This window comes from Phoenix dactylifera, chromosome 18, assembly GCF_051530095.1.
Source record: "Phoenix dactylifera cultivar Ajwa chromosome 18, Ajwa_hap1_PhDact_Kaust_v1.1, whole genome shotgun sequence".
Taxonomy (NCBI): Eukaryota; Viridiplantae; Streptophyta; class Magnoliopsida; order Arecales; family Arecaceae; genus Phoenix; species Phoenix dactylifera.
In genome coordinates this window covers 16,632,042-16,650,778 of record NC_143207.1, presented here as the reverse complement: position 1 = coordinate 16,650,778, position 18,737 = coordinate 16,632,042, and the positions used below count along the sequence as shown (strand labels likewise).

The window sequence follows — 18,737 nt, the reverse complement described above, 5'->3', positions numbered from 1 at the left end:
AGAGAATATGGAGTAAATAATCAATATCACCACAATCAATATCAACTCATCTGAAGCATATATGGAATAATCAAGTAAACATATATGCTACTCATGAATATGCTCAACAGATCATAATGCTGGAACATACAAATCAGGTGTCAATATGCTGAAATCATCACTAGACAGCTGTCGGGAGGTGGGTTTTACGTCCCAGGCGAACCAGCAACAACTCCCTACTGTCACATGCATATGCAGGATAAGACACCATATCGATAATGTAAATGCTAGACAGCTGTCGGAAGGTGGATTTTACGCCCCAGGCGAACCAGCAACAACTCCCTACTGTCACATGCATATGCAGGATAAGACACCACACTAATCATGTAAATGCCGGCCAGTATCCAGAACAGAAATCCATCTCACATCTACATACTAAACGGCACCTCGCGGGAATTCTACATCCGCGGAAAGCCATACTGCACCTCGCGGGGTCTTACTATGCCCGGCGGCAAGCAGAATATAAGTCGTAGGACCGGCCGATCCTACGCCTAGGGCCGTGTCCCCCCTAGGAAGGGACTGGGCTCCGCCCACCCAGAAGGCTACTATGTGCACAAAGGCCGATGTTCAACCCCATCGACTATAGGTGTCCTGCAGATACTGCCAAGCCATGCATAAATGCCATAATGCACCCTCCCAATACTCTACTAAAAAGGAGTATGATCAAGACTACCACTCACTCGATCATGACCCAATCATAAACTAACATCAGGGTTAGGAGTGAGGGTAAAGGAAGTGCAATACAACTCAATATACCACTAAAAAGGCTCTACAAATCTTTGAAATAGAGGAAATGAAATCAATTTACAAAAGAAATCATTTCACAATTCGGAATCAATTTGATTACTCATCAACCCCTCGTAATTCCTCTCAATGCTCCCTCAAATGCATGTACAGAATAATCAAGCATGGAGAATCAAGATTATAGAGGAATCTACTACAATATCAATCAATATGCTCAAGTGGAATCAATTCACACCTGGCGACATTCATAAAAATGAATTAAGGATGCTCATGGTGCAAAGTACATGACTCCCACTCACCTGTCAATCTGGCACAGCCCTGATACGCCTCCAAAAATCTACAGCTGGCAGTGGGGAACTTCTTCCTCTTGTTCCCTAGCTTCTTGCCCAACTGTGACATGCATTTATAATACATTTAGTCCTGTATCAAGGGCTATAATCTACGTGCCAATTATAATATAGGAAACTTTAATTGATTCAACTCCCCCGTTTCCTAAATCTTTTCTTTTCTTTCTTTTTTTCTTTTTCTATTAATTAACTCATCATTTATGTATACCAGGGATTCCCTTGCATGAGTACAAGGTCCCTTTTAGCTTGATCTAGACTTAATACTCTATTATAGCATGAAATCCCTTATTTTCCACCCGGATGAACAGTAATCCGGACCGACAGCCGGTTACTTCATCCCGAGTTTGATCCACTTTTCAGACTCCAAATTTGATGAAATTTTTACCTAACATTCTACACTCATAGGGAATTCCAAAGAGGTAATGCATTGCTATCGGAGGTCGTTTGACCCTCTAAATAATTCGCCGAAGTTGGAACTGCGACACAGTTTTTCCGTAGTGCCGGAAAAATTTGTCAAAATCCGATTCTTCCTCTTTTAACCGCCTCTACAACCCTTATCCGACCCCTCTAGACTATATCCACCCTTTGTATAGCCTAATATCATCAAAAGACTAGATAGGGACGGATATTTACCTTTTTCTTTTTGAAAATCGAGGTCCTTGCGTAGAGGGGAAGGAGATCTACGTTTTTTCCTTCAGCTGGAAGTGCAACCGGAATCCCTCTCTTTCTCGAATCCCCTTCCTCTTCTTCTTTCTTCTTCTTCTTCTTCTTCTTTTCTTTCTTTCTTTCCTCTCTGTTTCTGAGACTCTCCCCTCTGTGACTCTCTCTCTCGGCTTCATTCCACCGACAGCACAACCCTCCCAATTAAGTCACATCAAAATACTATTCACCCTTTTTTTAATATTATTAATTTTTCATTTTGCCCCTAACACTTCAACATATTTACTGTTATGCCATTAACTTTTGATTCCTTTCCAATTTTACCCTTACCACTTCAACGCATCTACAACTATGCCATTATCTTTTGATTCCTTCCTATTTTACCCCTATATCAATTTTAAAGGACTATTCTATTCCTTTTTTATATATAAAAAAAAATATTTTGGGGTTATTACACCGGTACAATACGGTACATTCCATACTACTATGTTCGAGCCGGTATGGCATACTTTGCTAGTAATAGTCATCCGTGCAAGCTAAAAAAATTGAAAAGTAGCCTCTCCTAGTTATAAAAAAAATTAAAATATCATATTCACACCTTAGTATATTGATGATTTCTTAAAACCTCATCTCTTTCCAAGCACCAAAAGGTTAAAAAGTCCGTTGATTACCGACTTTGGATTGAAACCCTGCAATCTTGCAACTCATATGGTTATTTCACTTAGGAACCTCCACTTTCTAGCTTTTTCAAAATCAACTTCGATAGCAATATGAGGAGCAAAGGACAATATGGTAGAGCGGGCTTTGTAATCCATGACTCTAGATCGACTCTAGTAGTGATGGGTTGATTCTCACTATTCGATACAACCGTACCATTTGTGGAGTTGAGGGCTATATGGGAGGAGAGATTAGTTTATACCATCATTGTTTTACAAGTGGACAATCTAATCTTGAAGAGGGATTCTAAGATAGTGATATCTTTGATTACTATTAGGATGAGGTGCAGAATGTCCACCTCCCCTTGTTGACTGATATTCAGAGACTCAATAGCCAATTGCAACTCCTGTCTAATTAGATATATTTACAGAGAGGGCAACAGTGTAGCCGATTGGATAGCAGCTTATGTGGTGGAGCATAGAAGTTCAATGGTATGGAGGTTATCAATGGAGTTATCTCAGCGGTTTTGGGATCTTGTTGTGACTAATCAATCTAGTTATATCTATTTGAGGACTCGGTAGATTAACTGATTCAACAAAAAAAAAAAACTCTAACTTCTTTTTATTGGCAACATATTGATTATATAAAAGCGGCTAGCTCTATAATCTTATGCTCCTATTAGATTAGCTTTGACAAAAGAAGTGTAGGAAAAGTTCAAAGCCATTGATTATTACTTTGTATATCCAAATTATTGGATGCGGAGAGTATTCACCTACTTGGATGAATCATTTATTCAGATCTTATCTTAATGGCTGAGATTCATCACATTCAAACCATCAGTGCTAGAACATAAGTACATAATGAGCCTATTATGATTGACATTTTGAGTTTCTTGAGTGATTCTCAAATGCCTCTTTCTCACTCTTATTGTTACTTCTACCAATCTCGGCATGGAATGGAGGTACTATATGTTAGTGGTGATCCAATATTATATTTGCATGGTGTATATCACATTACGCCATACCATGCCATACTGTACCGATGCTTATTACAGTCAACATTTATGATTATAATTATGTAGCAAGTATTAGTGTCTAGCCAATATCTAGGAAAATAGGTATTCTTGCATATTATATTCATAATATTTGGATATCAATACTTGTCCACTATTTTCAGGAAACATGTTGGTTACTTGTTTTAAATATCCTAATTCTAAAATATACCAAATGGGTGGGTTAATAAAGTCACTAGTGTTGGATATCAGTGATATCATGCCCTCATAATGATCTTGACCAAGCTTTTTACTATCCTATTTCTCCAAAAAAAACATAGGTATATTCAATTTTCAAAATAAAAGAAGAAACTTTTGAGTATATCCAATGACAATGAAGAGAGACTTCACTTTCTTTCCATCCATTTTTTTTTTCTTTTTTTTGTGAACGTTTGACTTTTAAAAGTTAAATAACTAATTTTGAAATTTGTGATATTTATACATTTATAAAATATTAATTGTAGTTTATGAATTTAAATGATGATAAAATAATGAAATTTGTGAAAATTGAGGATATTGTATGAAGTATAAATTATGTTGCTTTGATAACATAAACCATACTTTATGGATGCTAGTTTTCATAGGTGTAGTAAAGGTAAATATATTTATTGACTATTATATCCTAGCATACTTTTTTTTTTTTGCTAAAAAAAAAGAAAAGAGGGGGGTGAGGAGAACCTCACCCACGTAGCAACTCCCATTGTGCCCCCTTTCTGCTGGAGAATGTTCGATACGGGCAAACAAGTTTTACTCATACCCTTCCCACCCGTGGGGGAGTTCCACCAACGTGGCAGTCCCTTCCATATGTGAGTACGTCACATCAGCACCATCTAAGTACCGGCAGATCAGATGGCGATTTTACCGGACAAACCAGGCGGGAGGCATCCGATCTCCGCATTTAATCGACGTCCGCGTATTTCGAACCTGGGCACTCCGGTGAAATCTTAGCTCCATTTCAACCATGCTACCACCTCGGTGGTATCCTACCATACTTTATAAGCTTAATTATATCGGTGCATCCATATTATATGCATCTGTATCATGTACTCATGTCTATGGTTCATTAATAAAACAGTTCGAACCAAGTTAAGGGCAAACCCATGAATAAATAGGTGTGGCCCCTATACAATCTCATTCATGGCCCTCCCAAGCCATATACACAGGTGGTTTTTAGATTAAAATTGGAGGCAAAAATGATGTGCGATTACTCAAGTAACATATCTCATAAGAGATATTTTAACCCATTTTTTGCTACCCTATGGATGTGAGAGTCGCCACCTAGCCTTCTAGAGAAGGTATGAACCTATGAAGGATAAGAAAGTGGATATGAATCAACGCTGATGATGAGAAAGGGTTCAAATTAAGGACTACTCTTTTAAGGAGTTCCTAGAGAGATAGAGGCTCTCCTATATCTAATAAATTAGGATTTCCTGCAAGCTTAATGAAGTAAAGAAAAAATTAAAAGGAAAGCAGGGGAGGGAAAAGAAAGGAATAGGGCGCCCGAAGCCCTTTTCTCCTTTCGCCCTAAAACTTTGTTTAATTAGTTTAGGACTTTTTTTTATGCTTTACTCGGGCTAAATGGGCACAGTGTTGTTCTTATCAATATAAGAGGACCTAGAGCCTATAAATACCTCTTATATACTCTACTATTTCAAATATCAGTCCAATGAAAAAATGTTTGAATACACATTGACTCATTATTGCTCTTAAATTCTGTTTTGGTGGATTTTGGTGAGTTCACGTCTCCTGCTTCAGTTATCGATGGATTTCAAGCAATAACATGGACCTTTAGCAGTAAAGTAAGCTACTATCTATCCTTAATAACATAGAAATGAGGCAACGATCGATAACAGTACTTTTTTAACCTCCACAGAACAAATCTAAAGTGACACTTCTGCTAAAGATTTATTTGGTCTGTTGAAAGAAGGCCGAGTAGGAACCTACTTTGCTAAAATGACTTCGGCTCATGAAACAGTCTGTGGACCCATTTTTTTTAAAGTGGGAACTCATTTCCAATCAGCTAAAAAGTTCTCCAAGTGTTTTGTTTATCCTGACAGTGAATAGCGTATTTGTAATATATGGGTGCATTTCATTATTCAAGCTTTCGTAGCTCAGTTGGTTAGAGCACCCGTTTAGTAAGCGGGAGGTCTTGAGTTCGACTCTCAACGAAAGCATTTTATTTTTATACGCGATGAGATTACAATTATCTATCAAGTTGCCAGTGGGATTACAAGAATCTATCTGATACCACATTCTAATTAACCATGGGCATGCATTACTTTGCCAAAATACTGGTATATTTTAATATACATGCGAGACAATTAAATGTTGTTATACATGCAAATACTGGCTTTTTAAATGCTGTTATGCACCGCTGGTAAAATAATTTCCAACCATTTTATTGGTCAACGAGATTATTGCAATCTATTTTATACTGCGTTCTAATTAATTATTGATACGGATTACTTTGCCAAATATCAGCATATTCTAATACACATGCAATTACAATTGAATGTGCACAAAATATCAATTACAGAAGAGGCTAAAAAAATAATCTCCTGCATTTCGCATGAATTTGCAAATATTTCCTACATGTTCAATTGTTGTAATGTCAATCTCTCATTTTCTGGATTGTTGCAATGTTGTCTATCTTTCTCCTAATTAGGGTCAAAGCTCGTCATCAGTGCTTATTTGTCAGCTGTACGGGCGCAGTTTGCTGGAAGTACCTACTTGTCGGCTAACATGGAGGTAATCAGATGATGATTGGACCTATCATCACTACCATCCCTATGAACAAAACTCACCTTCAAGCCCTAATCCTAATTCCATCCCTTTCCCCAACTCTCCTCCCTAAGGCAGCCATATAGCCTTCGCCGGCAATCCCTTGGCCACTGCCACTGCCGCCCTTGCCCCTCTGTTTGCCCCCACCCCATTCTCTTCTCCTTCTTCCTCACCTTCTTTTCCCTCTCCCTTTCTTCCTTCTTTTCTCCCTCTCCCTTTGTTTCTTGATGGGAATCCCTCTCCCTCTCTTTCCTTCTCTTCTCCCTCTCCCTCGGTTTCTTGATGGCAAATTCTTTAGTCTATATTCTTTATGATGGCAAATTCCACCTTATTTTTATGATATTTAGGCATCATAATTTAATTCTTTGTTCCTCGTTTTTGAGAGGAAATATCATGAAACATAGAGATACAAGGATAGACTACTAAGGAAGTCAGACATGGCATCAATACAAAATTTGCCATCAAAATATAGTCCTTCAATTATGCTATCAAAAAAAAAAAAACCAAAAAGTAGTCATTCTATTAAATAAGAAGCATTTGATTAGTTAAAGGATGACATGACCATGAAATGAGATTCTATATGTATGTTTGCTTTGTAAATGGGATAAAGGCAGACAGGATGGTAGTCACTGATGAGTTAGGAAAGCAACACATACTTCTTCATCTCCCATTCTCCACTAAATAAAGAAGACCCTTCGAGAGATTGGACGACTAGCTTAAGTGCTCCATATTGGATAAAGATGGCTATAAACTTTCAATAGTGGTTTCATCATAACAACTTATTAAGAGAAAAACATCTATAAATTAAACTACTCCATATGCATCCATATGAAGGATTTCATGATATTTCTGCAAGATTTGTAGCTTTATCTTGTTTCCAAAATTTTACTATCACTACATCACTAAGTAACCACAATTCATATACCATCTTTGCAAAATCTAGCACCACTCAAATAGTCCCCAGCCACTCCAAAATTTTAAACTTATTCTCTCTCTCTCATATATATATATATATATATGTGTGTGTGTGTGTGTGTGTGTGTGTGTGTGTGTGTGGCAAATTTCTTTTGTTTTCTTTCTTTTGATGGCAAATTCTTTGTTTTCTTTCTTTTGATGGCAAATTCTTTGTTCTCCCTCTCCCTCATTTTTAAAAGGGAGAGGGAGAAGAGAAAGAAAGAGAGAACGGGAAAAAGAAGAAGAAAAGGGAGAAGGGATAAGATTTTGACATCTTTAATTAGACTAGATTTCGTTTTAGAGTTGATGCAAAATTTTGGAATAATATTAATTTTATAAGACTTTTAATTCTGTTATTCAATTAAAATTTGAACATTATTATTTAAATTATTTTTGCTGCCTGATTATGATATCATGATGAGGTATTCCTTGCATGCTCGTAGGAAGAGTTTTTTATAAGTGTGCGGTAGTTGTTGCGACCTATGGCTCACAATCTCGGATCAAGGGCATAACTCCATCAACAACATGTGGTCCACAACAGAGAAATCAAAAAGATAAAGGGTTGATGAAACGGAGGTTCATAGCTCGGCAAATAAAAGCCCCCAAACCCAACCTTGGCATCCGATCACGGAGCATCATCATGAGCTCCGGTTGCAAGCGAGAGCGGCAACGATGGACCGAAGGAGCATAATGAAGGAAGATGGGCAGAAAACAAGGGAGCAGTTCTATGTTGTTTCCTGATGATTTCTCGATGAAGTCCAGCTGGAAAACACTCAACAAACAAAGGGAAAATTAGGAAAAGAACATAGAGAAGGATTTAGGGTTTCATAATCTTATCTTCGGCTAGTGTTTTAACCATCATTCCAGCAGCCATGGCGTAGGGCACGATGGCAAAAATCCAAGGAGAAGAGAAGGAGAAGGAGGGGGTTTGGGGTGAGATGGGTGTCACAGGACTTTAATAGCGGCGAACTCCCCTCCTCGTCGGAGTTTTAAGGAGGAGGCCGAGTCTGCCTCCTACTCCATGGCAAATAGGGGCTCTGCCGCGATAGTTTTAGGGGCAAGCATTTGGGCCCTGCTCTTCCTCCCAGGCTGGGCCACAGGGCCCGACCCCTGCCAGGCCGGTCAATGGACCTTGCCCGTGCTTAGATAGGCTGGACTATGGGCCGGGCTTCGCAACGAATCCAACATGCATGGATTCTATGCGCATGTTCTCTTTGAAGATTTGTTTCGCTGCAAGGAGATGGCATGTACAGGAAAAAGAGGATTTCATCAAAAAAACTCCATGAATGACAAAAAATACTGGAGAAAATACTCATCCACAACGAATAATGTGTTAAAAAATCTCAGATTCCCATGTAAAGATGTTAATTCTTGGTCGCTATGTCAGTGTCCTTAACTGGGTCTGTTCCTTATGTACAAGTGATCTTGTGAGGCTCATTAACACACAGCATGACCTTGCAGCATAACAATCAACTATGCTTTCAGAACTAGCTTTCTCAGAATAGAAACTACAACAGAGTGGTAATGTTACTTAATACATGATCTAACTGAATGGCATGTAGCTTGCCAAACATACAATAAATCACACTGGATGGACATATGCATGAGATAGCAAATCAGAGTCCTCACAACACTCTAGGCACCTATCAAGCAGTCAAGCTCCAGGCTGTCTTCACCTTTGAGAACCTAACTGCTGGCATTCTGCTGTACCTTGAGTTGCTTAGTGTGTTAATATTAGACATCTAAAATTCCTACCTCATATGATTTGATTGCCACTGCTTTATACCATTGAAAAACAAGAATTACAGGAGTAATCTGCCTGTACTTGGAGAAGCACAAAACATCAGAACAAAAGCATATTATTAGGTAATTGGAAAGTTGTGTCCCCTTGGCAGACAAACTAATATATGGATTCTATTGAGATCAGCAACTATTGGCAGAATGAACTGCAAAGCAAATTGATTTTCTGGGTCATAGTTTTGATGTTTAAAAAATAGATGAAGATTAGTACGCCATGCATAACCATTGACCGACTGTCGAGATTGATGATGTCCCAACAACTGTGGTTGTTCCTCTAGTGGTTCAACCGAGAATTACTGAAGACTTGTTGGGATTGCATGTCCAATGTTGAGTAACCCTGCAAAACATTCAAAAAGATAACGAAATGATATCTTGAATAAATTCTGAAGCATTGGGAAAATGTGTTGAACTGATGTGAATCCAAAGCAGCAAGTACAATGCAATATATTGATAATTTTCAAATCACTACTTTCAGAAAAAAAAAAAAAACAGATCGTATATGTGTTTTGCCTTCCTTGACTGTGAGGCTATTACATATCCTAGCCAAGGATCCTCGACAAAACTGGTAAGTATAAAAAAAAATTAAAAATTGGGCTCTGAATATACTACCTGACCTAACTGAGTGCTTCCATTGGATTGTTGTTGATGTAAATCAGAAACTGGAGATTCCTGTATTATAATAAATATACTATCAATATCAAACTGAGGAAAAACTAGCCTATTATCTTGGACATGTATCTGAGTGTTACCTGATTAAACTGAGTCATACCATGAAATCCTTGGTGATGAGCATATGAAGACAAAGGAGTGTGCATTGAGGTTGTCGTAGGAGACCTTGGGTCGCCATCACTTGCAACTCGCTGAGGGTCCTTTTCTGTCCCAGCCTTAGCATCTCTCCTCCACCTCTTCAAGAAATAACGTTCTGGTAGCTCTTTAATGTTTCTAACATCAAGCACTTTTAATACATGACCACATTGAACCCCTTCAACCTCAAATTTTTTACAACTGCAAGCAACTGAACAATCAGATGAGTCTAATCTAACAAAGTGTTCTTTAGATTTCTCTCCCACAGTTATTTTAAACTCGGATATTGTTCCAACCTCACCACAGTTGTATAGCATACAATCCATGAATATCTCAAACTCCTTGCGAAACATTTCAAACACTGTAGGAGTATACAAGTTAGCAGCTTGCCTCAACATTTTAGAAGGAGGAATTCTTGGGAAACTTTGACTCGCATGAAAATCAGCTTGCAGTTCTGCATACCTATGTTCATCCATCATCCTCTCATACTGTTTAAAAAATGACAAGAGATCTAGTTGTGGACTTAAATATTTCTTTAGGACACTATTTATGTTAGCATTCTGTAGAGTTCTTCCCATATCACCACAAAATATTTGCCGGCCATATACCAAAGCCCACTTCTCCCTTTCTTCAAAAAGCTTTGCCAACCACTCGTTGTTTCTAAGATCATACTTATCTAACATTGTTCTCCATTCTAATAAGAACTCTTCCTCATCTTCATAATCATAAATACATCTGCTGAAGTCCTTCGCAAAAGTTTTGGAAGCTTGGAAGACATGATTTAGGTGCTTAACAGCATTTTGATAGAATTGCCACATGCAAAGACGGTGACTTGTGCCTGGCCACACCTCGGCTATGGCATTACTTATTGCCCCAGAATTGTCCGTCAGAATTGTCTTGGGTTGTTTTCCATGCATTGCGAGCTTGAATGTCTCAAGCAACCACTTGAAAGATTCTGTGGTTTCGCCATAAAGCAATGCTGCACCAAATATGATAATTTGCTTATGGTGATTCACACCAAGGAATGGAGCAAACGGCCTACCATATCCACTTGCTTTGTAAGTTGTGTCCAAACAAACTACATCACCAAAATAGTTGAAATCTGTCACAGACTTTAAATCAGCCCAGAAAATGTTGGTCAATTTGTCATCCTCATCAACTTGTATGGCATAAAAAAATGATCGGTCACAAAGCTGCATGCTTTGTAGGTATTTTAACACAGCTTCTGCATCTCCCGTCTGCATAGCCTTCATACGCTTTGATTGGAGACCTATTTTATAATCTGCAGGAAGAAATCGAATATTTCGAAGACCTCCAACTTGTCTGCCAGCAGGCTCTTTAGTGGATTTTGGTGTCGTTCCTGAATCATCTGACAAATCTGCTTCAGCAGCTTGAACTTCAGTTGTTATCCTCTGAGACCTTAGCATGTGCATTGCTGAAGGGGGTGCTGGCTGATGGTTATGGTCTGGTACAAATTCAGTGACATGATACTTACCGGTAGGCGTAAGTTTAATGGTCATACGAGCAGGACAACCAATTCTAGTATCTGGCCTTGGTCTCTTCACTTCCTTTGCTCCCTTTTTTTCCTTGCGGAAACCTTCTCTTGAACAAACCAGTGTTCTTGATCTGGTAACTTTTTCAGACGATTTATCTAACCAACCTTTTCGTACACTGAAACCTATCATCCCAGCATATCTATTGTAAAATTCATATGCCCTATCTTCACTTTCAAATTCCATATCAATTTCTGGCACCATATTGGAATTTGCTATGTCTTGACTAGGAGCATCATAGTCAAGAACTTTTCTCTGTTTTCCCTGTTTGTTCAATTCCAAAATTATTCATCAGTTGTCGACCAAGTCATAAAACAATTGCATGATAGCTACAATCACTGATGGATGACAGAATATAATAACAGTGTAAGAAAGAAATCTCATCAAAGTGCATGGACAGGACACCACATAATAGAACCCACTTAAAATGATCATCCACACACACACACACACACACAGAGTAATGTATATATGTGTGTGTGTGTGTGTGTGTGTGTGTGTACATAAACTATGCTAAATAGAAGACCACTCAATATCTCAATCTTCTCTTTGAGACAATTTAAGATAAACCTTCTTTTGATGAACAAAAAGGCAAAAACTATATATTACATTCAGCAGCAGTATTTCAAGCAAAAAGTAAATCAAACAACATGATCAATAAGGCATTTTACTGACTTTAGCATCGATAAAGCTGAAGAAACAGAAATGAAGTTTGTTCAAGTGGTACAGAGCCTAAAATGAATGGATGGTTTGTATTTAGTTCGTCGTAGAACAAGGATATGCTATGGATAGACATTGATAAGCAGACATGCACCTACCTTACATGCAAGAATGCATATTGTAGAGATCAAATTGCAACCACCTGTCAAAAAAAAAATGCGTGCAAGTTGCAGCCAACATTTTTTGCATAGTGCTTAGTAAATAACTTTTCTAGGGTTTTCTAATGATATTTATATAACAGTTCACATAGTTTGTTAGGACATGCTAAGTCTACATATGTGCTATCTTCATGACAGACAACATAAGTGTTTGCAAAAGTCCAACTAAGCTTCAAATCAGAGCATCAAATGGACAGTTGCGATGCTTCAACCTTCTACATGATTCCATCATGATTTTCTTTCACTGCTCTCTCTTACGGTGAACTACTAGCTTTTGCTTTTCACTAAAATTCACAAAAAAAAAAAAGATGCTGGGACCTTTATGGTTGAAACTTAGTTCAACCATTCATTTAGTTGCCCCAACAAGAACAAGCACATGAAGCTAGAAGCATACAGAAAAAACATCCCTTTTTTTTTGTTACATGAAGAATGACATGGTAGCAGTGAAATGTGATTCCCACTTGTACAAAATTTAACCTCAATATTGGTATAGCAGACAAGGTAATATCATACCATAACCCATCTGTACGCGTTCCAATACTTGATATATATATATATATAAGGAAAGAAATACAAGGAAACCAAAATGATGTCATCATCAGAGACACGCATACCATGAAACAAGTAATTACCTTTTTCCATGCGATTCCACATGCATTGCACAGAGTTCTTCGTCCCTCTGGGCCCTGGCGCATATGTGATGTAAACTTTGCACTAATACCACAGTTAAGGCATCTAGGGAAAAAAAAGGAAAGATCTCATCTCAGAGCATCCCACTTGTTTTAATCATACATACAGCCTATAATCAGAGTTGAACAACTTGCATATTGCAATAGAGGGAGATATCTTGCATAACGTTTGGAAGCAAGAGGAAGGTTAATTATAGTATAAGGATCAACGTACAATGAAGATGGCATAGCATAGCACAGTCTCCACAACTAGAGTCCAAGATTCAATTATTATCACCAAGGGACTTTTACGAATTAAAACTGCAATATACTTTTGATGCTGTTCCATGCAAGCAACATACTGTACTGCTTGATTAAATCAGAAGTTTTGTTATAAGCAAATGAACTAAAGAATTCCATCCACCCATCGTTCATTACGTTCAATGTTAGAACCATAGTCACACTACTCGCAAACTGCAGACTCAGAAATTTTGCAAACTCCTGAGGACAAATTTTACTGCCTCTTATTTTTTTGAAGTAAGACTGCATCATCATTGAGAGCAAAGTGATAAAGACAAAGAGGAGATATAATTTTATCCTCAAGAAGACATCAAAAAGATGCTTGAAAAAATGGCAGAAAAGACCACAAAATCCAACAATATCAACCACTAGAAACTAAGGTAATGTAGCTTAAGAGTGTGCCCAACAAAAAGGACAAAAACAAGAGAAGAAGAACAGATGGACTAATTTTAAAAAAATGCTCTCTTCCAGAGTGATGCGGGACAGGATGACTACTGAACTCATTGCTTCTTTTATAATGACATTGAACCTTTTCCTCTGGCACTCATAAATCCCCCAAGATAAATCTAGGAACATGCATCACACACCTACGAGCTCACTTCAATCAACTACATGCCATAGAGAAAGAAAGAGAAAGGGCTGTAATAGTAGTCATTAAATGGTGTGATTCTTACCTGGGAGGCACCTCCAACCCATCGTCGCCGCTGTTGTGGTGGACCTCCGGGTCCTGGTCCTGCCCGCCACGGCCGCTTCCTCCGCCGCAGACGGTGGCGTTCATCGGGCGGTCACGTGGTCCATCCAGTGGCTAGGATTCTCGCCCCCCCTCTCTCCTTCACAGATCAGAAGGGATAAAAAGGGGATCTTTGCCCCCCAAATTTAACCGGAACCAAATCGAAATGTTTAAAACATGAAATCCCTAACCTAGAACTAGGATCAAATCCGACGGGAAGACTTCGAAACAAGGGGCGATTTGCGAAAGCCACGGAATTTTGGTTGGAAGCTCTAAAGATTTTGTTAGGGTTTCATTGGGGGTAGAGGACTGAAAGAGTGGGAGCGAGAGACAGCTGAAATGCCCAGTTTAGCAAGAAGACGAGCCTAATCATACAGCTGTCTGACACGTGTCCTTCTTTACCCGGGCGTTTACACGCTCACGTGTGCTGGTGAGTCAGGATGACGTGGCAATGCCACGCCAGCAAGGTGGTCCCAGGTGATTGCGAATGTCTGCATGCAGGAATGCCAGGCAAACTGCCATGTCAGCATATATATATATATATATATATATATATATAGAGAGAGAGAGAGAGAGAGAGAGAGAAGCAGTAGTAGATATTTGATGGTACCGTTCCTGGAAGTTTTATAAATAGTTTAAATATAAAAAGCTTTTACAAAACATATCTATTCAATCTAAGTTCAATCTTTTTTATTTTTTAAAAAATAAAAATAGAAAACAAAAGCGATGTCAAAGGAGACATTTAGAAAAAGGGGAGAACTAGTATTGGGTTTTTGTTTTTTTTGTTTTTTTTTTTGGTACATAATACTGGGTTTTTAATTCAGTGGTAACCCTAGGCATACAGAAGATGAGAATGGTAGTGGTCATTAAACACTGAATGGGATTTTTGATAGTGTAATTGTTTACAAAATATTCTAACTCATAGTGGGACAGCCGTGTGGTGCTGTTGAAGATAGAATAATAATGAGAAACTGATCTCAGTGAGGAGAGGTAGGAAATAATAAAGAGAAATTGATCTCAGTAACAAGGAGTAGGCTAAGTGATTGCTCGAGGCTCAGGCCAAGTTTTAGAGGTAGCAAGTATAGCCTATAAGTATGGCGGAGGGGGTAAGTAGTGATTTAAGAATCTAATTATTTTTTATGTGAAGGAATGAAGTCTTGAAAGCAAGACGAGAGAAACAAAAGCATTTGCTAAAAAAAATAGGATGTAGAAAGTAGTACTATTGGTAAAACCGACTATAAAAAGAAGTTAGAAGAGAGTGAAAAAGTAGTTGTTGTAGTGGAAACTAGAGTCGGCAATGGAAGAAGACAGCCATCCAGTTAAAGAGAATATCTATGAGTATGGAATTGTAATTATGAGAAAAGACCTTTCAACCGCTTATGGAATCAACAAATAGTTCTTTTTGTCAGTTTATTTTTCATGTTATCCTTTGCAATTTTCATTCCTAGGTCGTAGTTCATAACTCATAGATTCTAGTTGTTAACCCCTTCAGTGGGAAGGTTGCATCTTAATAACAAAACTTTTTGAAAGTCAAGACAGTAGGATCCACTCTATCTATCCCATTTTTGGTTCGAACATAGTTGGCATGCCCTTGTATCTATCTAGAAGGTCCACTGGCCTGTTCTCATGTCCATCTCGTTGCAAGAGCATGGGGACGACATCGTAGCACGACCACGATAGTAGATAACTGAAGACAATGAGGGACGATGTATGCACGTATTCGAGCAATATCGAGAGGATCCGAAGGGGTAATTATATGTCGTGCTATCGGGCGCCACGATTGGGAGCTGGCTGAACCCGCAAAACCAACAAAGGGCCACACGAGACCATACTAGACTAGAGCGGGCAAAACTTTAACCAAAGAGGATGGGACGGAGCCCTCGAAACATGCGAAGGGGATGGATCAAAACAAATAAGGCCGAGCCGATGCCCTTGGGACATGTTCTATTCCGCACGTCCCGTGCGCACGTTTTGCTGGTCTTGGCTTGAACACGGACCCACGACGAGCACCAAGAATAATTCATATCAACCTAATTAAGTTTCAGCAGATTCATAGAAAGGTGCTGAAGAACTCTACAAAGGCAAGGTCCCTGTTGCAGGTGCCCTGGAATTGAAATATATTTCAACGAAGCTTTCATGAGGGACACCATCCCGAATGGATTAATCAAAATTCATCTAACTTGGCATAGGATGTCAGCAAACAACAATTATTTAGAAAGGAAGTAGGAAGAAGGTACCCTAGAAGCCAGAATGCTTCATAGTTGAGCTGAAATTTAGAATGACCGATCTAACAAAAAATGGCTGAAATTCTTGTGCCAACAAAATAAAAGAATGAAATTTTCGTCAATAAAACATTCATGAGGGCAAGCTCGAGGTGCAATCTGAGTCAAGAAGTGAAAGCAGAGCTCGACTTGATAAAAAAAAAAAACAATATTCGAGATCCACTCGACTCGACTTGAATATCAGCCATGCTCGAGCTTGAATTCGAGCTCGAATTTGAGACTTGGTCAAAATTAAAAAAATATGATTAAAAATATGAGGTCGAATTTGATCAGACTCACGAACTTTTGAGTCAAGTATTTTGCTACTCAAACTCAATAATAGCCGAGTCGAGTTAAGTTTGGATTTGAGTCGAGCTCAAGCAGCTCGCAAGCTGCTTTGCTTATTTGTACTCCTAGGGCTAGCTCCCACTTTGAAGTTATCAAGAGTACCAAGCACCATAACTTGGGCTCTCAACAATCATCCACAGGCTTGAACATTTGCCAAAGTGTTGGACCAACTTGTGATTTCATTCAATCCTATGCAATAAATTCTAGTCCAATTTTAGACTTTGACTTCTTAAATTAATGGATTGTTTTCTGAAACTAAGTCCAACTATACCTGCACATTGATACTTGAATCCATGTGCCGTGTTTCAGTTGTGAAAAATAAGTCCAATTAGAATAATGTGCCGGACAAAGGGAACATCATATCTAATTTCAGTCCAACCTGACGAGTCTTGGATGTGTATTCTGACTGTTGTGATTCAACCTTATATGCAAACAGCGTGTATTTGGTTCGATATTACTGACTTCAATCTAAAATGAATAATAAACTCGAGGTAACCGTTGACCCATTTACAGAGCCTCTTTACTAGTAGATCACAAACCTTATGACCTAGAAAGGAATACACTTCTCTATATTGGTACAATTACCATAGGGTAAACAAATCTAACAGCATTTAGAAACCCCACCCACAATCACTCTTTTGCCATCCACGAGCAGAATTTCAAACTCGTGCACATCTACGTGATAAATGTTCAATGCATGCATATGTTTAGTCTCATATCGGTTATACAATAGATAAATTTTAGATAATTATATAGATAAAAAAATCTAAATAAACGTAAATGAGAAGGATGGAGAAAGCTCAAATAAATAAAAAAAAGGGAAACAGATATCTGGAGGGATGGGAGACTCGGAACTTTAGTCTCACATTGGAAGAGTAGCAGAAAAAATTGTGCGCCTTATAACTTATAAGGAGAGGCCACTCTTTTCCTTCCAGATGGCTCTTTTAAGAAGGACAAAGCCGTAAGGAGAATATTGCCTATTAAGAGCTACACATGATACGCGTCACGCGATACGTACGCACTTTTCCAAAGCGGACAATACCTCTGCTCGTGACGCAGTCACTTTTCCACTTTAACAGATAGCGTTAGAAGAAGGGACCCGCCGAAACTTCCTCGCACGAATCCTTCTCACTGGGAGGTAATGTTGGGGGGTGGATGGGGGACCCAGGACTTTAGTTTCACATTGGAAGAGTAGTGGAAAGGATTGTGCTTTATAAGGAGAAACCACCATTTTTCTTTCAAAAGACCCTTTTAAGAAGGACAAAGTCTTGAGAAAAATATTGCCCATTAAAAGCTGCACGCGACACGTGTCGTACAATACGTACGCACTTTTTTAAAGCGAGCAATATTTCTGGTCGAGATGTGGTTACTTTTCTGCTCAAATACGATATCTCCTAAAATTTGAAGTATAAGAATATGCATCGAAATGAGAAGGACAGAGAATCATTGACGAAATAGACCCAGATGGCGACGGCTTTTCGCCTTTTCCTAGTGGCTTCAGGATCGACGCTGGTTTCATGTAGCCAATGGGCGGGAGGTCACGCGGTCAGGCCGTGACGAGGACGCATTCTTTGTCCTCTTCGGGTGGACTGGATGTGACTCGTGAGGGGCGCTTATCGTCTCTTATTGCGGACAAGTACTACACGCAACTCGCTTGTAGCCTCCAGTGATCAAAATGCCTACTTCTTCACTTTCATGTGTTACATATATATAAAGTATGTGTCACCATTCAAAGTGTTCCTTCGTGGCAACTTTGTCCTATCCGATCACTTCTTGCACACCATACTAATCACATGCATTTAGGGTTAGATTGGGTTGCTTTGACTTCTTTTTATTTTTTCCAATCTAATCTGTTTTCCCTCAATTACTCTCTAGATTGATATTATTCTATAATTTTTTATTTTAAAAATATTTATAAACCAATTGAGAAGAATAATAGGATGAATAGCATGAATTCTCATCCTTGTTTTGATCTTGAATAGATTAAATTCAAGAAGGATAATATGGCGAGAAAAAATTGAACCTGTCCACTAGCTAAACCTGGTTCATGTAGTAATTTCTTCTTCACCTCTCTTTTTACTCAAAAATTTTGGGAGCCTGCCAACCCAGATCTACCACCACCACCTCAACCACCATGCTCACAGCTACCGCGGCATGCTGAC

At 38.7% G+C, this 18,737-nt stretch overlaps 1 protein-coding gene and 1 non-coding gene across 5 annotated transcripts; one reads left to right on the top strand and one right to left on the bottom strand.

Annotated features, from left to right (window-relative positions):
* Positions 1-5,598: 5,598 nt before the first annotated feature.
* On the top strand, positions 5,599-5,672 carry TRNAT-AGU (transfer RNA threonine (anticodon AGU)). The gene has a single exon. It is a non-coding gene; the product is annotated as a tRNA-Thr (tRNA).
* A 3,024-nt stretch (positions 5,673-8,696) lies between these two features.
* LOC103703307 (protein FAR1-RELATED SEQUENCE 5-like) lies at positions 8,697-14,311 on the bottom strand. 4 transcript variants are annotated; one of them, XM_088714244.2, is made up of 5 exons: positions 13,911-14,311; positions 12,901-13,003; positions 9,783-11,654; positions 9,643-9,702; positions 8,697-9,370 (listed from the first exon to the last, which is right to left on the bottom strand). In XM_088714244.2, the coding sequence occupies exons 1-5, from the start codon at positions 14,012-14,014 to the stop codon at positions 9,308-9,310; spliced, it is 2,202 nt and encodes a 733-aa protein (XP_088570370.2). In that variant the 5' UTR covers positions 14,015-14,311; the 3' UTR covers positions 8,697-9,307. The 4 variants fall into 4 exon arrangements, with proteins under 4 accessions (XP_088570370.2, XP_088570371.2, XP_088570372.1 ...); XM_088714245.2 differs by having other exon boundaries at positions 9,803-11,654; positions 13,911-14,306; XM_088714246.2 differs by lacking the exon at positions 12,901-13,003 and having other exon boundaries at positions 13,911-14,240.
* Between the last annotated feature and the right edge of the window lie 4,426 nt (positions 14,312-18,737).